Source organism: Mycena indigotica, assembly GCF_014461135.1.
Source record: "Mycena indigotica strain 171206Taipei chromosome Unknown Mind.scaff0005, whole genome shotgun sequence".
Classification (NCBI taxonomy): domain Eukaryota; kingdom Fungi; phylum Basidiomycota; class Agaricomycetes; order Agaricales; family Mycenaceae; genus Mycena; species Mycena indigotica.
Genome location: NW_023503004.1, coordinates 2,872,164 through 2,886,897, shown reverse-complemented (window position 1 = coordinate 2,886,897; position 14,734 = coordinate 2,872,164). Strand labels below are relative to the sequence as shown.

At 50.5% G+C, this 14,734-nt stretch overlaps 8 protein-coding genes across 8 annotated transcripts; 3 read left to right on the top strand and 5 right to left on the bottom strand.

Moving 5' to 3' along the window:
• Positions 1-213: 213 nt before the first annotated feature.
• MIND_00598400 (uncharacterized protein) lies at positions 214-1,397 on the top strand (the record flags this gene model as incomplete). The annotated part of the gene is made up of 4 exons (XM_037362741.1): positions 214-400; positions 453-472; positions 522-723; positions 772-1,397. Exons 1-4 carry the CDS (start codon positions 220-222, stop codon positions 1,395-1,397), a joined length of 1,029 nt encoding a protein of 342 aa, XP_037220662.1. The 5' UTR covers positions 214-219.
• Positions 1,398-1,415: 18 nt separating this feature from the next.
• On the bottom strand, positions 1,416-2,537 carry MIND_00598300 (2,4-dihydroxyhept-2-ene-1,7-dioic acid aldolase; the record flags this gene model as incomplete). The annotated part of the gene is made up of 5 exons (XM_037362740.1): positions 1,416-1,693; positions 1,740-1,978; positions 2,031-2,125; positions 2,176-2,301; positions 2,358-2,537. The coding sequence occupies 5 exons, from the start codon at positions 2,535-2,537 to the stop codon at positions 1,416-1,418; spliced, it is 918 nt and encodes a 305-aa protein (XP_037220661.1).
• A 479-nt stretch (positions 2,538-3,016) lies between these two features.
• Positions 3,017-4,932, bottom strand: MIND_00598200 (FHA domain-containing protein; the record flags this gene model as incomplete). Its single annotated transcript, XM_037362739.1, has 4 exons — positions 3,017-4,453; positions 4,499-4,609; positions 4,664-4,697; positions 4,745-4,932. 4 exons carry the CDS (start codon positions 4,930-4,932, stop codon positions 3,017-3,019), a joined length of 1,770 nt encoding a protein of 589 aa, XP_037220660.1.
• Positions 4,933-5,045: 113 nt separating this feature from the next.
• MIND_00598100 (Lipase-GDSL domain-containing protein) lies at positions 5,046-6,048 on the bottom strand (the record flags this gene model as incomplete). The annotated part of the gene is made up of 5 exons (XM_037362738.1): positions 5,960-6,048; positions 5,630-5,919; positions 5,553-5,580; positions 5,431-5,498; positions 5,046-5,380 (listed from the first exon to the last, which is right to left on the bottom strand). Exons 1-5 carry the CDS (start codon positions 6,037-6,039, stop codon positions 5,046-5,048), a joined length of 801 nt encoding a protein of 266 aa, XP_037220659.1. The 5' UTR covers positions 6,040-6,048.
• Positions 6,049-6,274: 226 nt separating this feature from the next.
• On the top strand, positions 6,275-6,966 carry MIND_00598000 (uncharacterized protein; the record flags this gene model as incomplete). The annotated part of the gene is made up of 4 exons (XM_037362737.1): positions 6,275-6,320; positions 6,376-6,481; positions 6,528-6,759; positions 6,805-6,966. 4 exons carry the CDS (start codon positions 6,275-6,277, stop codon positions 6,964-6,966), a joined length of 546 nt encoding a protein of 181 aa, XP_037220658.1.
• A 1,215-nt stretch (positions 6,967-8,181) lies between these two features.
• Positions 8,182-9,928, bottom strand: MIND_00597900 (uncharacterized protein; the record flags this gene model as incomplete). Its single annotated transcript, XM_037362736.1, has 14 exons — positions 8,182-8,274; positions 8,324-8,498; positions 8,552-8,576; positions 8,629-8,686; positions 8,736-8,823; positions 8,920-9,020; positions 9,075-9,142; positions 9,191-9,215; positions 9,273-9,322; positions 9,377-9,428; positions 9,487-9,514; positions 9,566-9,658; positions 9,703-9,716; positions 9,767-9,928. 14 exons carry the CDS (start codon positions 9,926-9,928, stop codon positions 8,182-8,184), a joined length of 1,032 nt encoding a protein of 343 aa, XP_037220657.1.
• A 1,108-nt stretch (positions 9,929-11,036) lies between these two features.
• MIND_00597800 (Oxidored-FMN domain-containing protein) lies at positions 11,037-12,603 on the bottom strand (the record flags this gene model as incomplete). Its single annotated transcript, XM_037362735.1, has 9 exons — positions 11,037-11,476; positions 11,530-11,697; positions 11,749-11,839; positions 11,892-12,007; positions 12,055-12,064; positions 12,113-12,218; positions 12,268-12,313; positions 12,364-12,453; positions 12,504-12,603. 9 exons carry the CDS (start codon positions 12,601-12,603, stop codon positions 11,037-11,039), a joined length of 1,167 nt encoding a protein of 388 aa, XP_037220656.1.
• A 644-nt stretch (positions 12,604-13,247) lies between these two features.
• MIND_00597700 (AB hydrolase-1 domain-containing protein) lies at positions 13,248-14,609 on the top strand (the record flags this gene model as incomplete). Its single annotated transcript, XM_037362734.1, has 2 exons — positions 13,248-13,435; positions 13,484-14,609. 2 exons carry the CDS (start codon positions 13,248-13,250, stop codon positions 14,607-14,609), a joined length of 1,314 nt encoding a protein of 437 aa, XP_037220655.1.
• Between the last annotated feature and the right edge of the window lie 125 nt (positions 14,610-14,734).

Here is a 14,734-nt window from a genome sequence, read left to right as displayed (position 1 = left end):
TTCTTCGATCGCCCATCATCGCACATCTAGTGATGATCCACATGGCTCCGCTCCATATACCGGCATCGCAGAAAAAGGCATTTGAGCCGCAACGAAAAACGCGTGTGGAAGGTTGACCCAACGCGTAAATAAGACGGTGTGAGAATGTTCGCCTAAAGCACGTGACCGTTAGCCACTAGCCTCAGGTTCCCACGATCCAACACTTCCTCTTCGCCTCCCATGTTCCTCACACCAGCAGAGCTTGCTGCCTGCAGCGTCTTCATCAGCTACTTCGCTATTATCGGGGCCCTGTTTGCGCTCATATCACGTGATCTCGCCCGTCGCGTTCAGAAGCCTGTCAGCGATCGCTTATACATGTTTGGCGGGCTGACAGTATGCTCGTTTGCGCATACTTGGTTCTGTGAGTGTTTTGTCTCAGCAGAGAAGAAAATACTGAACCTTTTTGATACCAGACATGTTCAAGTTCATGGCCGTATGCTTTCTTTTCGTCCCCCTGCTCTCCCAGACTGATAGCATGCCAGTGGAGTTTTCGCGATTTCGAGGCGAGTAATATAGTCCATCCCGACACACCCATTATCGTACGAATCAGCCGCTGGCTATTGAACACGTCGCTATTCGAGCAAGCATGGGCACGCGTGTGTTTTGGCAAGGTGAATTGGTGGTGGAGCCAGCAGCTGTGTTTATATACCGTTGGCGGGTGGACGGTCTTCCTCGCCATAGAAGGTGTGTGTCGAACTATTCATATATACTTGAATTCACATCCACTCCCAGGCCAACGACACCACATAAAGCGTGTCTGGGCATATATGCTCTTAGGCCAGCTCGTCGCCATCTCTGTCGCGTCAAATTTGTTTTACCTTGCACTTGCTCTCAGCCCTTCTCACCCACGCCAGCACGGCCCGCGACAAAGGGCCCCACTCACCCTGTGGCTCCCTGTCGTTCTCTCGCTGATCACCGTCGCAGCAAGCCCATTCACCGACACCAAAACGTTCCTCCCTAATTTGCTGGTCATGCACGCGCTTACTATGATTCCGCTTCTCTTCCCCACCCACAAAAGCTCCTCCGGAGTAGTGACCATCCAGGCCCTATATTCACAAATAGCCTTCGTATCGATCTTTCTATCCGCCTTTGCTGGCTTTTCTGCATTCTCCGACTCTGCTTCGTTTTCACAAGTGATGCAATCCATATGGGCCACCCTCCACGAGCACCCAGCCCAGTCTTCAATCGGTTGGGACGTCGTATGGACCAGTCTCTCTCTGTTGGTTTGGTACCGGTCCTTCCTGGACAACCTCGTCACAAAGATTCTAGCAGCATCCGCCTTACCGATTCTCTCTCTCGGCGCGACTGCACCTCTTCTGGGTCTGTATCCACCCACGCCAACAATCAAACTCGACTAAACGTATAAATATGGGGCTCTACTTCAAATAACGCGATGCCTCTACTGTTTCTCTCGCTGCGCTTAAATCAACCACTGTTCTTAGCGCTAACGTATGGAAGTCGATAGTGGTGATCAACATCCGGAATCCCAATCTCAGCCTCTCCTCGATCATTTCCGCACCCAGTGCGGCCCCAATCAGTGCCTTGTGTGGATGTTCTTTGGCTGCGAGTGATGCCCGCCCCATCGCGTTGACAAATGTAGCCTCGTTCCCCATGAAGCCAACCGGGAGACCCAGTTCAAGCCGGAGATCACCAGCTTTACGTGGAGATTAGATAAAGAATCACATCCGGTGTTGACTAACCTCCGATCATGACCGCGTCAACGCTAGGCAGGGCCATAATTGCGTCCATGTTGGCGATTCCGGCCGGCGACTCAACTTGTGGGATGATGGCGATGTGTTTATTGGCGATGGTGTAGACGGTTTCGCCAGGGGGAGTCGCGTCCGTCAATCCGGGGATCTGACCACTATTTAGCGAAAGGAGAAGGACGGAAAAGATACATGCGAAGGTGAAGGGTGGAAATGAGCGGTGGCCTTCAGGGCTATAAGATTCTCGATGAATGACGAAGACGGAAGAAAGCCACAGAAACGCACGGAAACCGACATGCATTCACAGCAGCGGTAATTTCCTCGGTCGTTTCGATGTGCGGGAGAATCACACCGCCTGCGCCAGCATCAAGACTCCATGCCTAGTTCATCTCAGCTAAACACTACCTCCCCGAAATCAAACACACTTTACCATGTAGTCAAACGCGGTCTTGCTCGGAACTCGGACAATAGGTACCATCCTGCCGGCGCTTTCGTGGCTGATGATTTGGATGCACTCCACCAGCGTCGCAGGCGACCAGCCAACATGTTCTGTGTCCTACCACCGACCAACATCAACCCACCATATGCATTATCAGCGGTCAAATTGCTCACAATCCAGATCCAGTCGGCGCCCGTTGCAGCCAGCGTCCGCGCCACTTGCGTGCTCGGGTACGACAGTACCTGCCCAATGAGGATCTTGCCTGAATGGATCAGTCCACGAAGGTTGGCGGGCTGCTGGCGGGTTGGCCCAGCGAAGGAGGCGGCAAGTGTGGGGGTGAGGACGTGTCGCATGTTGTCTCAAGTTTTGCCTTGTGAAACCGATATATATGTGCTTTGACTTGAATTAGCGTCAACACTTTGACTAGGCTAGTGCTACAGTCAATATTTAGTCTGCATATCATTGGTTGGAATGAATGTCGGTGATAGGTTTCCACAGCACACAATACCAACTCTGATAGGGATTTCGGGGGACCTGGAAGCAATCTCCGTAACAGTGTGACATGGATACTGGAAGCTGAGCATACAAAATAAGAATATCGAAAACGAGAGAGATCGTCCAAAAGAAAGACATTAGTTGGTATTCCATCCACTCCCAAACGCGTAGCGTGGGACAGTTTGTGCAGTCACTGGTTGACCGAGCCGGCGACGCACTCACCTCGGTTTCTCCAGAAGAAACCAAGGGGCCTGTCCCGTCGCTCCCATCCTAGCACCCGCCAACGCAAGACATAAGCGAGGCAAATACTGTAGGTTTGATGTTGCCACTACCGGGCTTATTGTGGCTTGACTCGCCACAGAACAGCAGCAGTGGCGATTCCCAAAACAAGAACGCCAACGGCAGTCTGCATCGCCATCGGAGGAACCGGAGGTTGCTGGTGTTCGATCCTTGTTTCCGCCTTGATCACACCGTTGGCGATGTAAGCTGGCGGAGGTGAGCCTGAAAGACTGACAATCTCTTCCTCGCTTTTTAGGATATGCCCATTTTGGACCGATGTGCTCACGGTCACGAGCCGTATTCGCTCGTCGACTGCGCCAGCCCAAGCTTCTCGTCTCCCACGCTCAGCAGTCAATTCTGCTCGCATCGCTGCGAGTTGGGTTTGCATTTCTTCCAGCTCCGCACTTGGCAGTGTGACCGTAATAGGGACGGGTGGTGTTGGTGGAGGAGGAGTGGCAGGTTGGGGCTCGGTTTTTGCTTCCAAGCGAGCGAGTTTTTCCTCGAGGATCAGGATAGTCGCCTGAGCGGAAGCATGTTGTTGCTGCAGTTCACTGGAGGTAGCAAGTGCCGTTTCCAATTGATTGGTTAGAGTTGTCAGACGCGCAGTAAGTTCGCCGAGAGAAAGCGATGACGGTTCTGGGTCTTGGTCTTCAAAGGTAGGTTCAGGTGTCTGAGCTCGCTCTCGGCGCATATTTTCCTCCCGTTCAACTTCAACTTCATCCAGCTCCTCCACCCGCTCCAATGTTAGGTCGTGTGCCACAGCAGTTACGATGCTCCTTGCATCGTCATCATCGTCGTCTTTTGCCATGATATCTTCTTCGTCTTTCCGATCGACGCCAACAAACTGCCTTAATTCTTGAACCTCCCGCTTCATAGCCTCCTGCTCGGCAAGGACACTCTCCAAAGCACGAATGCTTTCGACATGGGCTGCCAAAGCACGTTGATGTTCTCTAAGCTGGGCCTGCAGCTCAGAAATTGCTTGCTCTTGAGGGTTATTTTCAACTGGGGGCACATTTGGTAGCGCTGGCAAGGTCATTGACCTTGCCGGGGGCGGTCGAACTGGCGGAAGTGAATCGGGGAAACGTGGCGGCCCATCGGAATTTGGCTTGAAAGAAATGAACTCCATCGAAAACATGCCAGAGTAAATAAGAGCACTTACCAATGCCCCATTCAACGTGTCCTCAATCCCATTCAAGGCACCAGTCAGGACCTGGAGGTCATGACCAGTGTCACGACTCTTGGCGAGTTCTGCCTGTAAGCGACTGAAGATATGGTCGAGCGTGAGACCACGGCCAGGTACTCGGACTCCACCTCCCATACCACCAAGGCCAGCTATTCCTTGATGCATCATCGGCATTTGCTGTGAGCGTCGACCATTGGTGTACTGGTCGGTGAGGGGTATGGGCTGGCCAGGGAGCATACACGCAACTCGAGCGACAACCTTACGGTGTAGGATAGTCTTGTTGTCTTCTGAAACAATGTCCACGCCAAATTCCTGTTGATTGCTAAGCTTGAGAACATTCGTCTCAACCAAACATACGAGAATATCGTCCGTCTTGAGCTCGCAAGGTTCGGATTCCCGGCCTTCGGGGCTCAGCCTCTCGCCGTTGAGGAAGGTACCATTGGCACTTTTGATGTCTTTAATCCAAATCTGTTCCGTTCCGTTGAGCGTCTACCAAGAACAGTTCGCGGCTGACAAACTCACCTTGCCTTCCTCCTCCCAGACCTCCGCATGTTGTCTAATAGCATATAAGGTAGTTGCCACACAGGTGGAAGCAGAGCGCACCTGCTCAGAACCCGGGAGTCAAAGTATCCGTTCCGCTCGCCCGGTAAAGTTTTTGTGTTTGGCGGACGAGCAATTTTAACGCGCTGTCCGCCACCGAGTTGGATGCGTTTTGGTATAAATGAGTCGTCAATGGGATAAAGATGCAAAGCCGGGAACGATGCAGTTGGGGGCTGGGTAAGAGTAGCCATTGCTGGCTGCTAAGTATGACGGACAGGACGGAAAGAGTGGACCGCAAGGAAAGGACAAGTGTCCAATCAAAATGTCGATCACAACGACACGTGTAGACGTCTGATCGATTACGTTAACTTGATCTTTCTACTTCTCTCAGAAATTCAACCACATCTAGTGCGACAAAGTCGTGCACACGGCTTGTAGGATGCAGCATATCGGTCCACACTGAACTATACGCCTTGCTCTCATCTCCTTTGCAGAAGCCATGGCCTACAGGATCGTCGAGAAGCGCGTTAAACGTATCCCAAGCGGAGAACAACAAAACTGTGCAATCTGAATGTGTTGCAGCGAATGATGCCGCTGATTTTGTCAGTTCGGTGTTCCAGCCCACGTAATTTTCCGCTATTCCTTGGGCTGGGGCTCTGTCGATGGCTGGCACGTTAATGAAGAGGAAATTCCGAGCACCTAGTAGCGCGCTTCAACTCACTGACTTTCCAAGAAAGACAGGTTCATACCCCAGTTATACAACTCCTCCTGCGCTGACAGCAACTTCTTCATGTTTCCTCCGTGTTCGGACGTCCATCTTCATCGCCAAAGGCTTCAGCAGAGGGTCATAATATTCTGATCAACCACGTACGCAGAATCATTTATACCCACCCAAGTCACTTGGAGTCCGTCAGAGAGATCTCGCAACCTACTTATCGAAATCCCCACCAAATAAAGTGTTTTCCGTTGCCCAGTCTGCCTTGCTGGAGGCATCGGCGATGTCGTCCTTGAAGCAAAATTTGACTTGATGCCACACATCATGGACACTAGCGCCACCAACTGCGTAGTCGAACACGACCCATTTATTTTCGACTGCGCATGTCGTGATGAAATGGCCGACCCAGTTGGGTGTGCTTGGTTCAGTGTAGGTCTCTCCAGGAAACGGAATTCCTAGTGGCTCCTCTGTTGTTGGGACGTGGGAAGCGAAATCGTAGCCCACTGCTGAGTACGAGTCCCCACTGCCCAATATGAGCCCGGCTTTTACTGGAGGGAACATACAAGATGACAAGAAATTTGAGTGAGTCAGAGCCCTTCCAACTTTGCGATATCTGGATCTTTTGGGACGGAAATTGGGACATGGATGCAGGACACAAGCTTGGTTCTTGCTTAGTCAAACACTTGACTCACGATAAGATTAGATGATGGCACGTGATGCTTGGCATTGCTTAGCTTGCTGCGGTCCGTTGTTGAAACAAAGTGACGGACAGGGCTGGCAACCCGCTTCGCCAACACGGTCAAAATTCCCCTTTCATATCCTTCCTGCTCCCAACCACCATCTTCGTCTCTCATTTGAACCAACACATTCATTTCCTCATGCTTGCCCTCGGAGTCGCCTTCCTCCTGCCCTTGCTAGTCCACTGTACGACTCCGTTTCTACATATATATGCTCTCACACTGACAAAATGCGGCTGCAGCGGTGGCTGTTACGCCCCTTGAGGAGCGCGACGATTGCAACCGGTGGTACACGATCCAGGAAAATGATATTTGCGATTCCATCTCAGCAGCACACAACGTCTCTACGTGAGCACCCTCTCCAATTTTAGTGACGGTGCTCATCGTGTCTCAGCTACCAGCTTGCAACGGTTAATTCCAACGACATTGACAAAGACTGTGGCAACCTTGTGCCCGGCAACCGTCTTTGCCTTGGCTACGGAAACGAAGACTGCACTTCCACCTATGTTGTCCGGCCCAACGACACGTGCGAACAAATCACCGCCCAATTCAGTATCGGAAGCGACGTGCTCTATGCGAACAACCCGTTGATTGACGCAAAGTGCGAGAACATTTACATCGGACAGGTTTTGTTTCCTGTACCTCTATTGGCATCCTCTGACGTGTTTTAGGTCCTTTGCGTGTCCAAGACTGTCCAGGTCCCCGCCGGGCCTGCCGCCTCTGAGTCAAAGCCCGCCACTGAATCAAAGCTTAAACCGCTCAACAACCCGAGCCCGGAACCGGAGACCAATGCTGACGACGACGAGGACCTCCCTTACTGCGATGAACTCTAGTTTGGGGAGAAGAAAGGAGCTTGATTCGATACAGTTTGGGATACTACACGGACTTAAACATCATCGCCCTTGGCGCTTTTCCCCTTTCCAAAACCGACCTGTTCAAGGCAAATACCGTAGTCGGTTGTCTCTATGACCGTCGCGCCAGCGACTGTGTCGCGCTGTTGACATTTGAGACAGTGAGTCAAAGATATAAAGCCAAACTCACGCCGAAGACCAGATAACCTGCAAAAGCGCCAAGCTGTCGAGCAAATAAGCCGAATGTCAGTTGAAGAGAGGGGACTTACGAAAAGCGCTATGATGACGCCCCCGTTGTGCGTCATCGCGGCCAGCATGAGAAGGTAACCAGTGCTGAACTGAACAAAGTAAAAGAAGGCACGAAGCAACTGCTGGAACGCCGTGGGCCTGTACCACAAGTAAAGACCTAATCCTTCAGTCAAGAAAATGCCTACCTGAAGGGGCGGTTATTGCGGAATGTGTCTGAGATTTGAACCTGACTGGGTGAGCTGGTGAGGCGGTTTTGGTGAACGCGCAAGATGTGGCGGTCGTAAACCCGCGCAATTCGGCGGACACCCTCGAGAAGGATGACAATAATGAAGATGGCAATGACGCTTCCGGCATATTGCCCTGTGGAAACTCTCGTCAATCGAGGCAGTTGAGCAAGAATAGGTACAAACGCTGGGTGCGAACATGCCATTGCTCGGAGATGAAACAACTGTTCACAGTGTCCCTGAAATGAATATTGAGTAGAGGACTCAGATGAAGAATGAGTCAAGTACCAGTTCCAAAGCATCGTCAGCTTGCAACTCGAAACATCGGAGATAGGATAAGTAGTGTTGGTGCCAGTGGTTGAACTCATTGTGAACGTTAACGTCGGAACAGTTTCACGAGCTTGAGATTTATAGGACGTCCATGTAAGACACGGATGTTTTACGGGAGGTCGGATGGGTTGCGGAGGTGTTTAAGATCGAGTTTCTTTATCAAAGCCCTCCCTACGAGACAATATCCAACGCGTGGTGATGATGAGAAGGTCCAATCCGATGTTATTGCTTTTGGGACGCATGTAGCGGCAGTACAAATGATCGCGAGTAGCGAATGGAATATGTAGCGTGGCGATAGTAGTAGGAGGTCCTATGAACGAATGCGCGTATGTTGGGGGAGACAATACAGTAATAGGAACGAAGAAACTCGAAAGAAGCACACTACTTGGTAGGTTTAACGAGCCAAGACTTGGCGCTGAACCTTGACGTGGACACCCATAACTGCATTGTCGGTGACTTCCAAACTTTTGTTGGCCATCGCGTCAATCTGAAAGGTGTATTGAGAAGAAGCAATTCAAAGACAGAAAAACACGCACGATCGAGACGTCGCCTTCAAAGTTGCTCTTGGTGTCATTACCGTGTGCCTTGAACTCGATAGGTCCCATTGATCGTCCACCAGCAGTATGCGCCATGGAGCCCATCGGAATCGAGTTCCAACCCTTGTCAGCAGAAGAAGCAACTTGATCGCGAATGCGTTGTCGGTTGTTGAGCCTGCGGTTTTGTCGGACAACTCGGAATAACGGAAAACCAGGCAATAAACTCACGTGGCAAGCATACTATTCATGTACACTAGAGAACTTGTGAGCACAATATATTCCGAGATTTTCGATGGGAGACCAACACTTCGAGCTGGGCGCGAGACCGAGGAAGAACCAGAACGTGTCGGGAAGAGCAAGGAACTAGCGAGAGTCTGAGTATCAAAACACAGATGCAAAATGGACGGCTCACCAGCACAAGGTTGATTCCAGACGCCAACGCAGTTAAGGTGCCGCGATTGATTGCCTCGTAGATGAGCCTATCCATCATAACGTTTGTCCTGTTGTAGAATGGTATGCCCATGAGCGACCATGCTCTGAGGTTGCGGTTTGACTTGACTCCGATCCGAAGTCAAATGCCAAGGTGGAGGACTCACTTTTTGATATCACCCTTCTGGCTGGTGAGGAAGACACAAAGGAAGAGCGTGATAAGCAAGTCGCAGGCAAGCGAAGTAGCAGCTTGGACAGTAGTGACAGCCTATGTGAATAATATAAGCGAGAGCTCGAGCTACGAGCGATGAACCAAACTAGCCTTTGTCTCATCCAATTTGAGGAAGGAGCCGATAGCGTTTGTCCAGGCTGTTTGCGCGATACCGGCAACTGTTGATGATTAACGTCAACACCTCCCCCCAGTACACAGGTGCGTACCAACGGAAATGAAGGCGAAAAAGAACTAAAAATTGCACATTAGTATTTGTCCGCGGCGGCGAATAACAACGATGGGACGTACGATGCCATACATTCCGATCTTGGCAAACCAGCTCCGAGTGTTTTGGGTCACTAGAGAGGGGTCAGAACATCGAGAGTCCTAGATGTCGAGAGGAGAGCATTGACATCTATAAACCCGGCTTGCGAAGAAGAGTTGAACGGCAAAGGCACCGAGATACTGACCAGCGTATAAGAACACGGTCCGATTCCACTTGAAGAGGCTAAAAATTACTCACTGACGAAAGGAGTTGCACAGAATCGACCCTGTAAATCATCTAGTCAGCGACGTAAGGCGGAGCACAAGGTAAAACAGACCAGTTAAGCACAGCAGTCAAGACTCCGAAGTTTTGAACGAAGCGGAGATAGCTCGAGCGAAAAAAGAAGGTGGCCTGTAAGGTTTCGAGGACACTATGACATGTTGGTGAAAGTCGAAAACCGAAGCAAGAACATACACGACGATCAAGACCTAAAGCATCGATGAGCAGCTGTTTAGTTGAACACGGGAGGCCGGCTTACCGTGAGCTTGATAGACAACGAGTCTTGAGGCCGATTGGCAAAGTAGATCCATGCTTGCAGGATGCCCATTCCGTAAAGAATAGTCTCGACGAACAAGGATACGAGCCATACGCCGTAGGTCGAGTCCAATGGCGGGAGTTGGGGGACGGGAGGAGCCGACATTGGTTCACGCAGCTTGAATGAGTGTGTTGTTGGGAGAGAACCTAAGTCAACAGTGCGCTCTAAAAGCCTTTTAAATATGTTATGGGGCCGCGCAATGCCGAGGGAGCCTTAAGCGAGAGTTTGCTTGACGATATTTCTGTTGGAGAACGCCGGTTGATGATTGGGTAAACTGGGTGGACCCTGAATGTGCGAGCCTGAGGCTTCGAAGATTCCCGTCTCCGTCCTCAATCAGCTGGCTTGAACCGAAATTCGTCGGTGACGTTCCAGCTGTTGGCAAAATCCTAGGCCACATTAAAATTTCCTCTCTTGGAGCATCGGACAGAATTCAACCCAAATAAAGCAGTTTGCAGTGCCAATGCTCCACTGTTGCTCCAGTTAAGCGACCCTCCGAGCTCAGAGCGTGTGTGACGTCAGACGAGTAGAAATTTTGGAGTGGCCTAGGATTTTGCCAACAGCTGTCAGCATCTGCGTATATTTCAGTCATCTCGATGCAGGTTCCAAGCCTATGAAGAATTATCAGTTGAAGCTTGAACGACTCGAATAGGCAAACTACCATTTTAGGGCGGCTGGCAAATTCAGCTTGAGTACTCTATGTTCGGTGCCGCTTATAATCCTGTATGAATTTATCAGTTGCCACTGTTGGCCACTGCACTACCGCAACCGTTGATTGGACACACAAACCATAAAATGGTTCCAACCCTGAACACTCGGCGGCCCCGGGGAGGGAGCTTCTAATTCTATTTATTTCTCGGTGGGGCGGTGATAAACTGGCTGGATGTCGTTCCTTGAGCGTCGTTTCGGTCAGAATCCTACGGGGTTTGCATTCTAGTGTTGGAAATCTTTGGTCACGATTCAGACTCGGATCGCGTATTTTTAGAACGTTCCCAAACTCACGTTTTTGTGCATATGCCGACTATTCTAGCTTGGTACTGGTTACGGATACGATGAAAATACACCTAGAGGTGTTGTTCAAGGAAGAGTCACAACTCGTGACTCTCACTGGCAATATGGAAGTGGCGAATCGTCAGCCTAATAAAAGATACAAATGTGTTCAAAGAGGAAAGCTACATAGAAGCCCACGATAGGGTATATTATATGGGTGCGTAGGTCAATAGGTCACGCTCGGGTAGTCTGTGTAACCCACTCGAGGGTCGACCCCCGCCTGCGTGTCACCATACAAGAACGGCATGGCGACAAGATTGTCAAGATTCTTCCCGTGCTTGATCCTTTTTGCGAGGTCTGGATGTGAGAGCCATGGCATGCCAAAAAAGACTCCCGCGACTTGTTCAGTGCGTATAAGCTCAGCAGCTTCCATTGGCGTGACCCCACCGACGACAAATATCTTGGACTGCTTGATATAAGGTCCGTACGAAGCAACGAGATCGTGTGGCGTTCCTCTACGTTTGCCATCGACAATTGGGTCTTTGTGTGCGTTGTGACGATAGAGCGAGATGTAAGACAGTCCCAGTTTGTCAACCTCCGCGACGAGGTGACGATACGTATCGAGAGTCTCCTGTAGCGGCATTCCGGAGTCATTGAATCCTCCAGCTGTTGAAGCTCATCAAGAACAAGTTACGATAGAGAGAGAAAAAGGGACCTACCGGGACTGATTTTGAGGCTGACATTGATCCCGAAAACTTCCTTGCAAGCTTTCAATACCTCGAGTGCGAAACGCGTGCGCTTCTCTGGACTTCCACCCCATTCGTCTGTGCGAATGTTGGCAGAAGTGTCTAAGAACTGATGGACGAGGAAGCCGGCTGCACCATGGACTGGATAGATGTAGTTATTAGCCAGTGTTAATGGGATGTGGGCCAACATACTCTCAACGCCATCAAAGCCAGCCGCTTTTGCGTTAACAGCAGCATCTTTGAATTGTTTGACAAGAACAAAAGGGTCTTCAATCGCAGAGGGCTAGTAACGATAGTTCAAGAGACTTTGAGACGAGAAAATCAAGATCACGGACCACAACGAAGTCTAGCTCTCCCAGAAGATAATGAAAACAGTATTTTTCTCCCGAGGCCTGGATGGCGGAGGGCGAGTAGACCATCCCATTAGGATCAGGATGACTTAGGCGACCCACTATATTCTGTCAGTTGGAGAGCGTGAGTGATGGACTGGGTGCTTACAGTGCCATAACTATTGGGTTGGTTTTAGTTGACGCAAACGCGCTATAAGGATGCTCACCTGACAATACATCTTACTCCCGGCTAAATGAACGACATTGGTGATTTTCTTCCAGGCTGCGACTTGTTCGGAATTCCATATGCCAGGACAACGGTCAAATTGCGCGCTGGGCGAAGTCAATGGAAAGAGGACGAAGGATGACCGACAGAACGAACCCATGTGGACTAATGAGTGTAGCCTCCGAGATAATTAATCCCGCACCTGGTCAGCAAACTTGAGTATAAGACTAGAGCAAGCCGGATGAAACACACCACCCAATGCGCGTTGAAGATAGTATTTCTTCATGAGGTGGCTGGGCATGCGTTTTGGGTCAGCGCGGTTTCGAGACATCGCACTCATGCCTATAAGGGCTTGAAACGAAGGGTCAAAGGATGCTCAATGTAAAGCTCACCGATTCGATTCGGTATGGTTACGTCGCCCACCTCGAGAGGCTGAAAGAGGAGACTCATATCCATTGTGTCCGAGTCAGCAGCCTCCAGGGAAGTCGACATGGTTTATGAAGCGGCCAAAGAGCCGTTTAGCCCTGGAAAAGGTGCTACCGGATGAGAAGATGTGGACAAGATTGACCCAATTGTTGCGCGCCGTTTAGCCGCTGAACGTGATCAGGTAGGGGTTAGTGGTAAGTTCAGTGCCAGTGGTGGTGCTTTACTTGGTCGGTTAGTCTACGTCTCAGTGGTCTTCGACAGTCGAAAGGGCATTGTGGCTCAGGCGGCTTCGATGGCTGGAAGGAGAGTTCCATTAGTCAGTGAATAAGTTTCCGATGTCGTTGATAAGCCTGGCGCTACCCCTTTAGACCGTTGCCCCGTTTTTTTTTGTGGCTGGCTACTATGAGAACATCTAGAGGCTTGAATGGGGGAACAGAGGAAGTGGATGTCAAGTTGTAGTTCTGTTTTTTGCGCAACGCCGATCCGGATTGTCGTTCTGTTTCCGTTCCGCCATCATCCAAGCAACTTACTTTTTTTCCTCCTACATAGTCCATCTTGTCTAGGACGAAAATCCTCGTTCCCCGCTTTCTTGAGCTCCCTAAGCGACTACACATGCTCTCACATCGCCTATAACCATATCTTCGCTTGTCACCATCTTTAGACCATTCAAACATTTACACCCGGTCAAGCGCTTGTTCTCGTTAGACCTCATGGCTTCCGCCACCATCCCACAGATTGACCAGAACATTCATTTTCTGCCGTCTTTTACTCTGGAATGCGGGACAGAGCTTAAAAGCGTGCCTGTCGCGTACAAAACTTGGGGTCGACTGAACGAGACAAAAGATAATGTTATGGTTATCTGCCATGCACTCACTGGAAGTGCCGATGTCGAAGACTGGTGTGTGCTTACCTTGTTTCTCACTGGTATACTTACCACAAGCCATAGGTGGGGCCCACTCATGGGTCGAAACAAGGCATTTGACCCCAGCCGTTTTTTCATTTTTTGTGCAAACACACTGGGCTCGCCCTATGGTTCTGCGTCGCCCATTACAACAAATCCAGATACTGGCAAGCCTTACGGCCCGACCTTCCCTCCTACTTCGATTCGAGACGACGTAAAGATTCACCAACATGTGCTTCGTACACATCTTGGCGTGCGAAGAGTCGCCGTAGTTATCGGTGGTTCAATGGGCGGAATGGCGACACTCGAATGGCCGCTCATTGCTCCAGGCTTTGTACAGAGAATCGTTGTTCTAGCGACATCTGCTCGACACTCTGCTTGGTGCATTGCATGGGGAGAAAGTCAGCGACAGAGCATCTATAGCGATCCCGCTTATAAAGGAGGATACTACGAGGTCGAACAACAACCTCGAAACGGACTTGCTGCTGCCCGTATGACAGCGTTGCTAACATATAGGTCCAGAGATTCTTTCGAACGGAGATTTGGCAGGAAAGTCCAAGCGCAACACCCACCATCCCCTCGTCTTGATGACAACGCAGTCCTCATGACCCCCCCTGCTTCCCCTCCTCTCGAAGCGGTCGATTTGCATAATGACGGACACAGAGCCCATACTCTCGACTCGCCACCTACTCGACCTCCCATATTCTCCGCTCAATCCTATTTGCGATATCAGGGCGACAAGTTCATTGCCCGCTTTGACGCCAATTGCTACATCCACATCACTCGGAAGATGGATACACACGACCTTGCCAGGGGTAGAGTTACGGAGGAGGCTCAACCAGAAGAAGCGCTGGTCCAGACACTCTCACGACTGCCTAGTCGAGCGCTCGTAATCTCTATTCAGTCTGACGGACTGTTCACACCTCCCGAGCAAGCACTTCTTGCGACACATATTCCTGATTCGGAATTGGTCGTGATCCCAAGCGGGGAGGGTCATGATGGGTTTTTGGTGGAATTTGAAGAGATCAACCACTGTGTGTTGGGGTACCTTCAGAGAGAACTGGCAGATATGTATTCGGGTCCCGTGGAAGAAGTTGAAGGAGAAGATGACTTTGCGGTGAAGAAAGAAAGCGTGTTCGGGGAGGCAGAAGTTGATTTGACACGGTGGTAGAGTGCATTAAAGTTTATATGCCTATCTATCGAATTATATACTGCATCGTCGAACGCGGAAGCTTTCGTAGGTGCCGCGTATCGTAACTTGCGTGACATCATCACGTGGCCGTTTCTGCCTGCGTC